The sequence below is a fragment of the Rattus rattus genome, chromosome 5 (genome assembly GCF_011064425.1).
Source record: "Rattus rattus isolate New Zealand chromosome 5, Rrattus_CSIRO_v1, whole genome shotgun sequence".
Lineage (NCBI taxonomy): Eukaryota > Metazoa > Chordata > Mammalia > Rodentia > Muridae > Rattus > Rattus rattus.
The window spans coordinates 70,246,634-70,261,430 of record NC_046158.1 but is presented as its reverse complement, the minus strand read 5'-3'; the positions used below and the strand labels follow the sequence as shown (position 1 = coordinate 70,261,430).

At 35.8% G+C, this 14,797-nt stretch overlaps 1 protein-coding gene across 1 annotated transcript; it reads right to left on the bottom strand.

Moving 5' to 3' along the window:
- Positions 1–1,546: 1,546 nt before the first annotated feature.
- LOC116900410 (olfactory receptor 4C6-like) lies at positions 1,547–2,467 on the bottom strand. Its single transcript, XM_032902155.1, has one exon. The coding sequence runs from the start codon at positions 2,465–2,467 to the stop codon at positions 1,547–1,549; it is 921 nt and encodes a 306-aa protein (XP_032758046.1).
- Positions 2,468–14,797: the final 12,330 nt, after the last annotated feature.

Below are 14,797 nucleotides of genomic sequence, written 5' to 3'. Positions count from 1 at the left end.
ATTTGGGTTATGGTCAACATAGTATGAAGCATGGCAGTATCCAGGGAGGCATAGTGCTGGAGGAGCTAAGAGTTCTACATTTTGTTCAGAAGGCAAACAGGAGAAGATTGGCTCCCATGTGGCTTGGAGGAGGGTCTCTTACAGCCCATACCCACAGTGACATACTTTCTCCAACAGGGTCACATGGATTCCAACAAGGCCAGACATTCTAGTACTGCCACTCCCTGGACCAAGTATGTTCAAACCACCATAAGGAGCATCTACCCACCCACAAAACCTTTGACCCAAATTTTGTCCTGCCTACAATATGTACAGGGATAATGATGGAGCAGAAATTGAGAGGCTGGATAACTAATGACTGGCCCAAATTTAGATCCAGTGAATGGAAGAGAACAAACCCTGACACTATTCATGATACTTTGCCACACATACAGATAGGAGCCTAGTATAACTATCTCCTGAGGGGCTTCATCCAGCACGCGATGGAAGCAGATGCAGAAAGCCACAGCCAAAGGTCAGGCAGAGCACGTGGTGTCTTGTGAGTGTGAAATAAGACTGAGTTATTTTACAAGAAGACCTACATCAACTGATGTTGGCCCTATCAAGATTCACCACCAAAATCAAACATATATGAGCTATATCTAGGACCCATACATATTTGGCTCAGATGTGTATCTTGGTGTTCATATGGGCACCCCTAGCAACTTTAGCAGAAGGTTATTTCTGACTATATTGCCTGCCATTGGATCTTTATCTCCTAGCTGAAATGCCTACTTGGGTCTCAATGGGAGAGAATGTGCTTAGCCTTCTTGAGACTTGATGTCCCAGGCAGTGTGGTACGCAAGAGAGTTTCTCTAAGAACAGGATGGATAGTGCAGGGAATTTGTAAGTGTGGGACAGGGAGTACAGAATAGAGGGGAGCTGCAATCAGGATGTAAAGTGAGTAAGTGAATATATCAATGAAGAATATTATGTATTCCTTGGTGTATGGAATAATGTCTGCATCGTTGCTTCTACTTCATTCTAGTGTAAACATAAGCACGGAGGTTTGTAGGCCAATATTTTTGTTTTGGTTATTATAGTTGTGTAATACGATTTGGAATATGGCAGGGTTATATCTACAGTAGTTATTATTCAGCTTCCTTTCTCTCTCACCCTCTATCTTCTCCTTTTCACCCTTTTCCCTCTCTCTCTCCCAACCTCTGTCTCCCTTTCCACCCCTCCCCTCTCCCTTGCTCCTCTCTGTCTCTGTCTCTGTCTCTGTCTCTGTCTCTCTCTCTCTCTCTCTCTCTCTCTCTCTCTCTCTCCTCCCTGTTTTTGTGTGTGTGTGTGTGTGTGTGTGTGTGTGTGTGTGTGTGTGTGTGTACTTCATTGTGAGGAAGAATATGTATCAGCAAATATCTTGATTAAGTGTTGTCCTGGAAACTAGAAAACCAAGAGATAGCTTTATCTGTTTTTTAAATAAACAATTTTGCAGATTGGACAGAACTAGTGGAGCAAACATCTTCTCTGTCTTTGTAGGAAATATGTATTCTTGTCTTAACAGTTAGTGGCACCCCTGTTTTCTACACATATTTTTTATAGCATACTTTACCTCTGCATTTCTCAATGTGTAGATCAAAGGATTTAACATTGGTTCAACAATAGTAAAGGACACAGCCATTGCTTTGTCTATTGGAAATGTCACCACAGGCCTCATATATAAGAAAATACATGGCACAAAAAACAACACAACCACTGTGAAATGTGAGCTACATGTAGAGAGAGCTTTGCGTCTCCCTTCAGAACTATAAGACTTAAGGGAACATAGGATGACAATATAAGAAGCAATGAGAATAAGGAAAATGGAAACACACATCACCCCACTATTCAAAATTACTAAGAGACCCAAGATATATGTATCCATGCAGGCCAGTTTCAGCAATGGAAACAAATCACACATGAAGTGGTCAATAATATTTGGGCTACAGAATGGTATTTGATACATAAAAAGAAGCTGAATGGTTGCATGCATAGATCCTCCTACCCAAGCCCCTCCTACCATCAAGCAGCACATGCTAGGAGTCATGATTTTTGTGTAGTGCAGAGGCTTACAGATGGCAACATAGCGATCATAGGCCATCACAATGAGAAGGATGATGCCCACTCCACCAAAAAAGTGTTCTGCAAATAACTGGGCCATGCAACCTTCAAATGACACAATAGTCCTTTCAGAAAGGGAGTCAATAATCAACTTAGGAGCAATGACAGAAGAGTAAGTGACATCCATGAGTGACAGAGATAAAAGGAAAAAATACATGGGTGACCTCAGACTCGGGCTTCTGGTTATGGTAACCACAATGAGAAGATTTCCAAAGATCGTGGTCATGTACATAATTAGAAACAACACAGACAGTATTTTCCTCAGCTCTGGATCACTTGTAATTCCCAACAGAATAAACTCTGTCACATTGTTTTTATTCATCATTTTTGTAAGTAGGAAAAAATAGACCTGGAGAATCTGCAAAAGGAATATTACATTGAAAGAGTCATTTCACAGTGTTGAAGACATCTTTTTCTTCTTAGCTTACATCTTCCTGACACACATAATCTCCATCCATTTATGTAGAAGCCAACAACTAAAATTAAAATTTGACTATAGTTTCAGGACTTTGGAACGAGCATCAGCTTTGATTTTTATGAATACATACAACGCTGTCCTGGTATTTTCTGCTTGAACAACTTGGGAATTCTTAACTAAGTAGTACATATTCCTAGGAATGTTATAGAATTAAACATTGAAAAAATATTGACTACTGGAATATGACAGCTAACAGGTATTTAATAACTGATTTAGCACACTCTTAGTTTGGTCTTTTGTCATTCTATGTCTCACAACTTTTGATGTCTGCATCATTTATTTTTACACACAATAAATGCAACATGCATGTGTAAGAACTCATGAATATGTAAACAACTCTTTATGCACACTTGTTCATCTTGTCTTAGCATTTCATGTGCATTTGGAAGGGTACAAGTTTGCATTATTCTCATGCCATATTTTTATTGAACATTTACGATGTTTTTGTTTAAGACCCTTGAGAAAATTCAAATATCAAGGACTTTCCAATTTCATATAAACATTTACCTTATAAAACTTGAATATTAATATCATCATTGCATATATCGATTAATCAGTGAGTCTCTACTATGCCTCATGAAACTGGTTGTCTTACAGTGTTTTTTGTTTGTTTGTTTGTTTGTTTGTTTCATTTTAGGGGTTAGAAAATGAGGCTGGGAAGATGGCAGGAGGTGATACAAAATTTCATACAAAGAAAAATACTGAAGTCAAATATGAATTCAGCATTTTTGCTTCTAAAGCTAAAATCAATTACAATCTATATTATTTCTCCAAGGTCAATATGTAGTACTTGAAATAGATGATATTTATTATATAATTTCATTATGACAATTATCCTCTAAAATAAATTTATGATTCCTTTGCTTGTTTCATTCAAAAATTTAGTAGTAAAATTCATTGACAGTCCTATAGAAAGGAAATATTATAATTTTATATTATATAGCACATATATATGAATATGTATTCTAATCCTAAATTTCATATATGAATACACTTTTAAAATAAATTATATCTTAAGAATTTTTTTCACTTCTAAAAGCCCTTATCTATAATGTGTGTGATCTCATCACTTCATATGTTCTAAGTCAGCTGATTAATATAAAATTGTAGTATAAATGAATAATGTAAGATCATTAGCAATATTAAATCAGAACTGAATTTTTCTTCATGTTTTACACAATGGAATGCTACTCAGGTATAAAAAGCAATGACTTCATGAAATTCATAGGGAAATGGATGGAACTAGAAAATATCGTCCTGAATGAGGTAACCCAATCAAAGGAAAAACACACATAATATGCACTCACTAATAAGTGGATATTAGCCCAAAAAATTGAATTACCCAAGATACAATCCACATACCACATGAAGCTCAAGAAGAAGGGTCACCAAAGTGCAGATGTTTCAGTCCTTCTTAAAAAGGGAAATGGGGGTTGGGGATTTGGCTCAGTGGTAGAGCGCTTGCCTAGGAAGTGCAAGGTCCTGGGTTCAGTCCCTAGCCCCGAGGGAAAAAAAATAAAAAGGGAAACAAAAATATTCATAGGAGGGGACATGGAGACAAAGTTTGGAGCAGAGACTAAAGGAACGGCCATTCAGAGCCTGCCCCACATTGACCCATAAATATATACAGCCACCCAAACTAGATATTATTGATGAAGCTAAGAAGTACATGCTGAGAGGAGCCTCATATAGCTGTCTCCTGAGAGACACAGACAGAGCATGTCAAATACAGAGGTAAATACTCACAGCAAAACATTGACCTGAGAACGGGATCCCCAATGAAGGAATTAGAGAAAGGAATGAAGGAGCTGAAGGGACTTGCAACCCCATAAGAACAACTATGCCAACCAACCAGATTTCCCAAGGATTAGACCACTGCCCAAAGACCAAACATGGAGAGACCCATGGCTCCAGCTGCATATGGCTTTGTTGGGCACCAATGGAAGGAGAAGCCCTTGGTCAGGCCAAGGCTGGACCCCCAGTTTTAGGGGAATGATAGGGGAGGCTAAATGGGGGGTAACACCCTTATAGAAGGAGGAGAAGGGGATGTGACAAGAGGCTTATGGCTGGGAAACCAGGAACACGAATAACATTTGATATGTAAATAAAAATATCCAATAAAAAATGAAATAAATCTTAAGAACTCTTTTTAGTTCTAAAAGCCCATATCTGTACTGTGTGTGATCTCTAAGTCAGTCAATTAATATAAAATTGTAGTATAAAAGTGTAACATAAGATCAGTATCAATATTGCATCAGAAACTACTGTTCTTCAAGTTTTACTTGTGCAGTCACAAGATGAAGCAAAGGATTCTAAGTGAGAATGGAAATGGCAAATTATAAAGCTTGTTTTGTTTTGTGCTTATTGCCTTTTCCCCAAGTAATTTTTCTGTTAGTACATAATCATTTTATCATATGATATGAGTACATTTAAAGTATATTTTAAGAACAAGGAAGTTGAGGTTCAAAAATCATTAAGTTTTATAAGAGTACAAGTCAATGTGTAAAGTGCTTGCCATGAGGGCCTGCGTTTGACACACCAAAATGCATAAAAAGCTGATGGCAGATGATCATGGTTGTAATCCTAATGCTTGGAAGGCAGAGACAAATGAAACCTTAGGGTATGAAAACTGTCACATAACACATTTGATGAGATCAAGGACAAGTAATCACCACATTTTAAAAACAAAGATGGGTGACTTGTGAGAAATGATAACCTCTGAGTAACCTCTGAGTTGCATATACACATGTACACACACACACACATATACACACAGGAGAGAGGGGAGAGAGAGAGAGAGAGAGAGAGAGAGAGAGAGACAGAGAGACAGAGAGAGAGAGACAGAGAGAGAGAGACAGAGAGAGAGACAGAGAGAGACAGAGAGAGAGACAGAGAGAGAGAGAGAGAGACAGACAGACAGAGTATCTCTTATAAGATAAGTGGGAATTTTGAATATAACATTCATTTTGAACTACAAGTTCTGAATTACACAACCACTCTAAAGTAATAAAGTGATGACAAATAACTATAAAACTAATGTGTTTTTTGGCTCAAATATATTCTATTTACTCTCCATATTAATACTTAGAGGGCTGGCAGAATGTCCTTTGCAAATGTAAACCATACTAACATCAACTTCTCATATCACTAAATCAAGGTCTTCAAAATTCATGAATAATACTAAAACAGTAGTGTGAAGACCTCTTTGAAAACCATAAAAAGTGAATTTCACCACTTCACCCTGTAAATGATAAACTGTGGATTTGTGTATCTCAAAGTTATTATAATAAACATATGGAAGGTAAGGGCCTCAAAGAAGACACATACAGGACTTCTCCATCAAAGCATAAGATGTTTCAGATCTTAACACTATCTTGTCTTAAACTTTCCAAGGAATACCTCCTATAAGCAATCATAAAAACTAAAATAGTTTTAAAACATAAGAAACATGTCTATGAAGCAACATGGAATAATCCCTTCCTTTTTCTTCAGATCTGGAAATCAGTCTTGATTATCTCTCCTTTTCTAACATATATCTATATCAACATAGTCTGGCAGCTAAAGTGTCCTCAGTACTAGGCAAAGTAATCTCTTTTCTTTTTTTTTTCTTTTGCCATCCTTTCAGGACCATGGAGTTCCCTAACTGCAGAAACACACACCATAGCACATACTTTGCAAGGAGCAAATTCCTAAGACAGAGTGAGCATTGTTAAATCTTTTATGGGGCTACAGACTAACTACTGAATATTTAATTCTGCAAAAAGCCCCCACGGGATGTAGATTTTATGAAGACTCATAAAGTTGTGTATGAGTAAATGAGGCCAATATATAGGTTAACATGTCTGGAGAAATGAATAGAACTAATAACAGTGGGGAGAAAGAGAATATAAATATGTGAGTAGAATATGGTCAATTTTTATTTTATCTTGTATTAAATTGAGTTCATAAAACACAGTATTCTGGATATAAAAAGAAAGAAATATATGTGTTAACTTTTTCTTCAATCTTTCTAAATAAAGAACACAGTAAATTAGGCAAATGCAAATACTCACAATAGACATTAGATCTATCTAAATTTTTAAATTTGAAACATAATAGTGTCTGAACATGTATTTCTGCAGGATGTATGGTTATTAGTTCAGTATTCTGATAAGTCTATGCACTACATGTAACTATGACAATGTCTATAAAGGTAATAAAAGACTTTTTTTTCAGAACTCCAATCAATCACTTGCATAGTCAATTTTCATAATTGCAAGTTTGCCACCCCTCAGTAGTTCTTATATTCTGTGTTAATGAATATCAACCACATTTCTTTCTTTTTTTACTGGATATTGTTTATTTACATTTAAAACGTTTTTCCCTTTCTTGGTTTTCTGTCCATCAACCCCCTATCCCCTTCATCTCCCATTCTTTTATAAGGGTGTTCCCTTCCCCATCCACCCTTCCTTCCCACCCTACCCCCAGACATTCCCTTACACTGCTCGTCCAACTTTGGCAGGACCAAGGGCTTCTCCTTCCTTTGGTGCCCAACAAGGCCATCCCCTGCTACATATGCAGCTGGGGCCATGAATCTGTCTATGTACAATCTTTGAGTAGTGGTTTAGTCCCTGGGAGCTCTGGTTGTTTGGCATAGTTGTTCTTATGGGGTTAAAAGCCCCTTCAGCTCTTTCAATCCTCTCTCTAATTCCTCCAACGTGGGTCCTGTTCTCAGTAAAATAGTTTCCTGCTAGCATTCACCTCTGTATTTGACATGCAACCACTTTTCTTAATACCTCGTTTCTACACCTCTAAATTCATTATCACCATCCTAAGCACTTCTTAAATTCACCTGATAGATTCCACATTAATAATAAATTAACTTTCTAAAATGTCTGTTTAGTTATTTCAATTATCTTTAAATGTGATAAATTTATTATTTTAATCACAGTTAAAATCCTTGCTATATATTCAAATATAATTTAATTTATTTGATAATACTGAACTGATCCATGGCTCCCCAGAAAGTCAGATGCCATTCTTACCTTGATAAATGAAAGTATCCCCTTTAAGGCTTGACTGTCAGTTTCATGGCATCTTGTTTCAAACAGTACATTAACTGTATTTTATCATTATTATTCCACATCTTAGACATGTGATAAGCAAGAATTAAATTGAACCATAACTTGATCTCAAAATTCAGCCTTCATATTTTTCTTGTATATGATCTTTTTGATAACTTTCAAAAATAGTAAAAGATTCAAGTTATAATTTCGGATAGCTCATGGCTCTTCATCATCAGATCACATTTTTGCCCATAAAAACACTGAAAAGAATTATTATTGACACATCAAAAATTATAGTTGTGATTATATCCATCAAACTTCAAATGTGTCTTAGATTAACAATTAAAATTTGAGCAATTTTTAAAACTGTCTTCATGTTCATTTTGTTGTCATCTCTGTGACCTAGAAATGCCAGTTATTTTGTAAAAGTGATTCTTTTAAGTCTAGATCAAGGAGATCAAAGGCACAGCTTCAGCACAGATGATCCCATATGGATTTCCCAGAATAGGAATAGATAATCCTGTTCCACAAGAAGTTATCTTGATAGAAATAGAGTTTTTAATAATCTTACAGAATGATTATAGACAGATACCCCAAATATTCCTGAACTCAGAGAGGAGACAGCTCTGAGGTAGAAAGAGAGATTCAATTTTTTTTTTCTACATAGAAAAAGTTCTTAAAAATGTGGTCAGCATCTCCTTACATCATCATTCATCAAACTATGCCCATTCAACTATATTTTGAGGTTATTATTTAAATATATTCCTAAATGTAAATACCACTAACATATTGTCCCTTGAGTAATGCTCTTAGAGACAAAGAGATCACAGTGACTATTGAAAATAGTACAAATTTCAAAGACATATGGGCTTTCATGTCACTTCAGTTGAATCCCTTAGGGGCCACATCTCCACTGACTGAGGATATAATCACTTTTCCAGTAAAATCCCAGATACCCCTACAGGATTAGTGTTTTCCCAGTTTCAGAGCTACAGTGGAATTGGCCCCTCTGATACCTTGAAAGCAAATCAAACAAAGAGATAATAAACATTGTCGCATCTCCTATTTAATTACTGGTGCTAAAATTATCTCATAAAAACTGCTACATAGTAATCTACCTGTCTGAAAATAAAAGGTGAAACAGAACACTGATTATCCTTGGCAGCATGCCAAGTCTCTGCATCAGCAATTTTATCACTTATTCTGGTAATCTCTTACCAGTTCAGATAAACACTACAATCGTGCCAAAAATTTAAACCTCTTAAATGTAGAAGTAACTTTTATTCACCAGATGTAATTGTGGTCTTGGAGGCTTCCTACTAAATGAGCTTAGCCTTTATGGTCCTTTTGAACTTTGGCTGGCTGGTTCAACTCAGCTATTCGGGCTCAAATTCCTCTCCAAACTTTCAAATTCAATATGACTTTTCTCAGCTTCTTAATGAATTGTTCTGCTTTGCCTCAAATTAACTGGCAATTCATTCTAATCTTTTTTTTTCTTGTTTAAACTGCCTCAAATCCACTGCAGTTCACTCATTGCAAAGACTCACAACTAAGTCTCTCTCTCTCTCTCTCTCTCTCTCTCTCTCTCTCTCTCTCTCCTCTCAACCCCAAGCTATGCTCAAGTAGCATCTCCTTACTGTACTGTACTAATGAGTATATCTTATTTGCCTCATTCTGTCAAATCTTCCTTTGATTTCTTACTTTGTCTGTCCTGTAGAGAAAATACCGAGTCTGTATGTAGCACCTGTCAATACAAATCTGATGATCTGTGACTTCAGCATGAAATAGGAGGTGGAATATGTGCGAGTCAAAAAGGATTCTAGAATAGTGCCTGGTTTGGGAGATTTAACCAGGATAATGCATGGTACCTGAGCACAGGTAACCAGCCATGTGGCCAGAATATAGAACAGAAAAAGTAGGTTACGTTAATTTAATATCTAGTAAGAAAAGAGTCTAACTATATGGCAAAGAATCTGAGTCTTATATTTAGGATTATGGGTCTGAGAGGTAGAAGCAGATCTAACTTCTATAATTGGCACCCAATATGGCCTGCCAATTGTAGATTAATATTATTAATTTCTATATATATATATATTAATTAATGTTGGATATTACTATGGCAGTGATTATTCCTTAACCACATAAAGACCTTTTAATATTTCAATGCCTTAGGCCTTAGCTGGGCAGATTTGTAACTATCTCATCTAAGTTGAAAAGACCACCTAGACCCATTCTGCCATGTGACTATAATTTCCAGGTCTGTGATCATGTCCTTCTCCCCCCATGTCTACTGGTGATAATCCTTCCTTCTTCCCAGAGTTCCATTCTCTCTTCCAAGAAATCCCACTTTCCAATTTCTGACCAGCTAATTGGCTATCAGATATTTATTAAATGTAATCATAGAATGATTTATGTAGGTGAGGAAGGAGATAGACACAATTTTTTTCCATCTTTATTAAATTGGGTATTTCTTATTTACATTTTAAATGTTATTCCCTTTCCTGGTTCATGCCAACATCCCCTTAACCTCTTCTCTTCCCTTCTTTATGGGTGTTCCCTCCCAATCCCCCATTGCCACCTCCCCAGTGATAGACACAATTTTATATGTTGTATCTCATCTTCATTTTCTTTTGCCAACCAGGAGGATTTTAATTAAGCCTGAACTTTATTAGCACATAGCATAGAGACAGGGTAACAAATTTAAAAGTTAACTCTCTTAAGATTAACCTTTTCCCAAGGTTGGGGATTTAGCTCAGTGGTAGAGCCTAGGAAGCGCAAGGCCCTGGGTTCGGTCCCCAGCTTCGAAAAAAAGAACCAAATAAATAAATAAATAAATAAATAAATAAATAAATAAATAAATAAAAAGATTAACCTTTCCCCAATTTTCTTGTGCCCTCTGAAAGGAAGACTCTGTCTAAAACCATCAGGAAGCAATTATAATAGAACATTCTCCCACTCCAAAGTAGTAAGTTAGAGTAATTTTGGTCATTGAAAGATGTTAGTCATCTTTATAAGGGAATGATTACAAGTAGTTTTAATCTTAGACAGGGAGGGAATGAAATAGGAAGCTAAGAAATAGGGGTTTCTCTCTTTCTATTTCTATTTCCTTCTTTTTATGTAGAAGAAAGGAATTTAAAAGAGAAATGTGTATACAGAAGTATTATAAGAATAATAGACAAAGGTGGGTAGATTATTGAATCTACTCTTAAACCAAAATAATTATCCTCATAATCTTACATTGGTATAGATTTTTGATATTGATGCAAATTTGAGGTTATATTTTGCTATATTGTCTCAAAATTTTGTATATTGATACAGAAATAAGTTTATGGTTGATACATTGTTATGGGTTGTTATATATTAATACATATTTAAGGTTATTCTTGATACACATAATGGATATATATTTCAACATTTATTTGAGGTATGGTACTTAAATAATTCTTTTTCTTTATTAATTATTTTATTTATTTATATTCCAGCCGTTGTCCCCTCTCATTGTCCCCATCTTACAGTTTCTCATGTATCCATCTTCCTTTGGGCCTCAAGTCTCTCAAAAATTAGTCACATCCTCTCTCCCTGATGCTACCACCAGGCAGTCTGCTGCTATATATGTGCCAGGGTTTGGATCAACCTCTGTTTAATGCATGGTCAGTGGTTCCATTTCTGGGATCTCACAAGGGTTAAGGTTAGTTGGGACTGCTGGTCTTCCTATAGTGTCGCCCTCCTCTTTAGCTCCTTCAATCCTTCCCCTAATACCTACATAGGAGTCCCTGAATTCAGTCCAATGATTAGGTGTAAGTATTTGCATCTGTTTACTTCAGACCCTTGTAGGACCTCTCAGAGGACAGCCATGCTTGTGTGTAAACACATCCTAGCATTGGTAATCGTGTCAGGCCTTGTTGTTCCTCACCCCATAAGGTGGATCCTAAATTGGTCCAGTCACTGATCAGCCTTTTCTTCAGTCTCTTCTTCATTTTTGCCCCTGCAGTTCTTTTAGTCAGGGAAATTCTGAGCCAAAAAGTTTGACTGGGGGTTGATAATTCTGTCCCTCCATTCGAGGCAAAATCTACTGGAATTGGACTCTTTGAGTTCCCTCTCCCCACTATTGGGCAGTTTGGCAAAGCTCACTCCCACTGAGTTCTGAGAGTCTATCACCTCCCAAGTTTGTGGACTTTCTGGAGGGTCCCCCACCTTCCACCCCGAGAAGCTGCATATTTCATTTCATTCTCCTGGTACTCTGGGTTTCTCTCCTGTTTCCCTGCACATACCTGATCTGGTTTCCACTTTTCTCTCACTCTTCCCTCTCCTACCATGATCTTTCTCTGCAACCTGGGATATTTTGTTTCCCCTTCTAAGTGGAATTGAAGCATTCTCACTTGGGCCTTCCTGCTTGTTGAATTTCTTACAGTCTGTGGGATGTATCATGGGTATTATGTACTTTTGGACTGATTGCCACTTATCAGTGACAACATACCATACATTTTGAGTCTGGGTTACATCACTTAGGATGATATTTTCTATATCCATCAATTTGAATGCAAGACTCATTATGTTCTTATTCTTAATAGATGAATAATATTTCATTGAGTAAATGAACCACATGTTCTGCATGTATTCTTCAGTTGATGAACATCAAAGTTGGTCTCAGGTTCTGGCTATTACAAAGAAGGCTGCTGTGAACATAGAGGCCTTGTGATATGGAGAAGCATCTTTTGGGTATATGCCCAAGAGTAGTATAATTGGGTCTTCTGGTAGGGCTATTTCCAATTTTCTGAAGAACATCCAGATTGATTTCCAGAGTGATTGTACCAGTTTACAATTCCACCATCACTGGAGAAATGCCCCTCTTTCTCCATATTCTTGCCAGCATGTGCTGGCATATATGTACCAGAGCATTGCCTTGACTGGCCTCAGTAGGAGAGGATACACCAAATCCTGCAGAGACTTGATGTATGAGGGAAGAGTTATGTGGAATTGTTTGTAAGGTGGAAGTGTTTGGGTATGTGCAGGGGGTAGGGAGTTGGATGGTGGGAGAGCCCTTGTTCAGAGACAAAGGCAAGGGGATATGGGGTGAAGAGCACTTGGATGGTGAACCAGAAATGGGGGCAATATTTTGAATATAAATAAATAAAACTAGTAAAAAATGCTCTGAAACAAAAAGGATTTGTTTTCTCTTCATTTTATTCAAATTGCAACATGAAAATCTATCTAACATAAAGAGAAACAGATTTGGTGTAACTTAATGGTAAATTAGGTAGAGCCCTTTATATAATAACACAATAATTTATAAAAAAAAATTTGCTGCTCAAATTTTAATTACCATATTGCATTTTTCTGTGCATTTATAACTTAAAATATGAAAACTTTTATAATTCATAAGGAAATTTAGGTAAAAAATCCAAGGAATGCTACATTTACCCAGCAAATACAAGACCTGATATCAACTCCAAAAATAATAAAATCAAACACAGATACAAAGACACCAACACAAAATCACAATCATTAACCCCCAAGACAAAATTTCTCTACCAGAATGTAGAAACTCAACTATGCTAGGACCTGAGAAGTATGGTACTGGTGAAGTACAGGAGAAGTACTAAATTACAATTATGACTATGTTCCCAAGGAGGTTCTTAAGGAAAATATTAATAATTCCATTAATAAAATCTGTGAAAATATAGATGAACAGTGAAATATGGATGAAAACAGTTCAAAATATGAAACTAGAAAAAGAATCACCAATAAAACCCTAACGTCAGGTAAAATTAGAAATGAAGAGTTTAAGAAATTAAACAAAATCCTCAGAGGTAATTAAATAGTAGCAGAGCAAGGAGAATAAACTCAACTTAAAGGTACAGGAAATGTATTCAACAAAATTATTGAGGAAAATTTCCCTAACCTAAGAAAGAGATACTTATCAATGTATAAGAAACATATGGAACACAAATGAACTGAACTAGAAAAGACACACCCCCCTTCTTGTGACACAAGATAAACAAAATTTCATGTGTACAGAGCGAGGAAACTGTTTTAAATATTTAAAGGAAAAAGACAAAGTGATATATAAAGGGTAGTTTATTAGAATTACACTTTTCTTCTCAAGGAGACTCTAAAGTCAAATAAAATAAAATAAAATAAAATAAAAAATACTGTGTTCTACAGGCTCCAATGGACCGTACATGCCAGATCAACTATACAAAGAAGGATGTTAAATCACAAAATATAGATAAAAAGTATTACATGTTAAAACCAAATTTAAATAGCATATGTCTATAATTTGAGCTATGCACACAACAAAATGCATTAGAAAGTTTCAACTTGAATAGTTAATCACAACCAACGAAACACAAAGAATCAATAATACATGACCTCAAAATCAAAAGGAAGTGGTTGAAAACCACACATCCTAACAAGAAAGGAAAGGAAAATAAAAAAAAAATTACCCCATTGATAGCTCTCAACATCAATAATTCCAATACAAAAAAGGTAAAAAAAAATACCAAAGTAAACCAAACAACAAAAACACAAAACAACTAAAAGAACAACTCTAGAAGAAAGGATGTGAAAGCAGGCTTGATCCAGCTGTTACATCTGAGAAACACATCTTAACAACAAAGAAAGATAGCACCTTGGGGGAAAAGAATGGCAAAAGAAAATAGATACAAGAATGAAGGAAGCTTTTTTAGCCAATTTAATACATGAAAAAAAATACACTTTTACAAAAAAACTAAAAGAGAAAGCAAAATAGAGCAGAATACTCTACAGTTATCCAAGGGAAAATTTACCAAGAAGATATTGCAAGTTTGAATATTATGCACCAAGTACAAGGACAATCAATTTCATAAAAGATATTACCAATATTTGTAGAAACATTTACAAAACCTTTGCCCAAAACAAAAGAATATACCATAACAAAAATAATGGAAACTGTACAAATTCATCAAACTAAACAACTCTACCAAATGAAAAAAAAAATGGTTACTGAAATTAGAAAAGAAATAAAAGTCTTCTTATAATAGAACAAAAATGAATATGCAACATACCCAGAATTTTGAAGCATAATAAAATAGTTGTAATAGAAAACAGTTCTAAGTAGCTTATGGCAAACAGTGCTAAAATTAAAAAATGG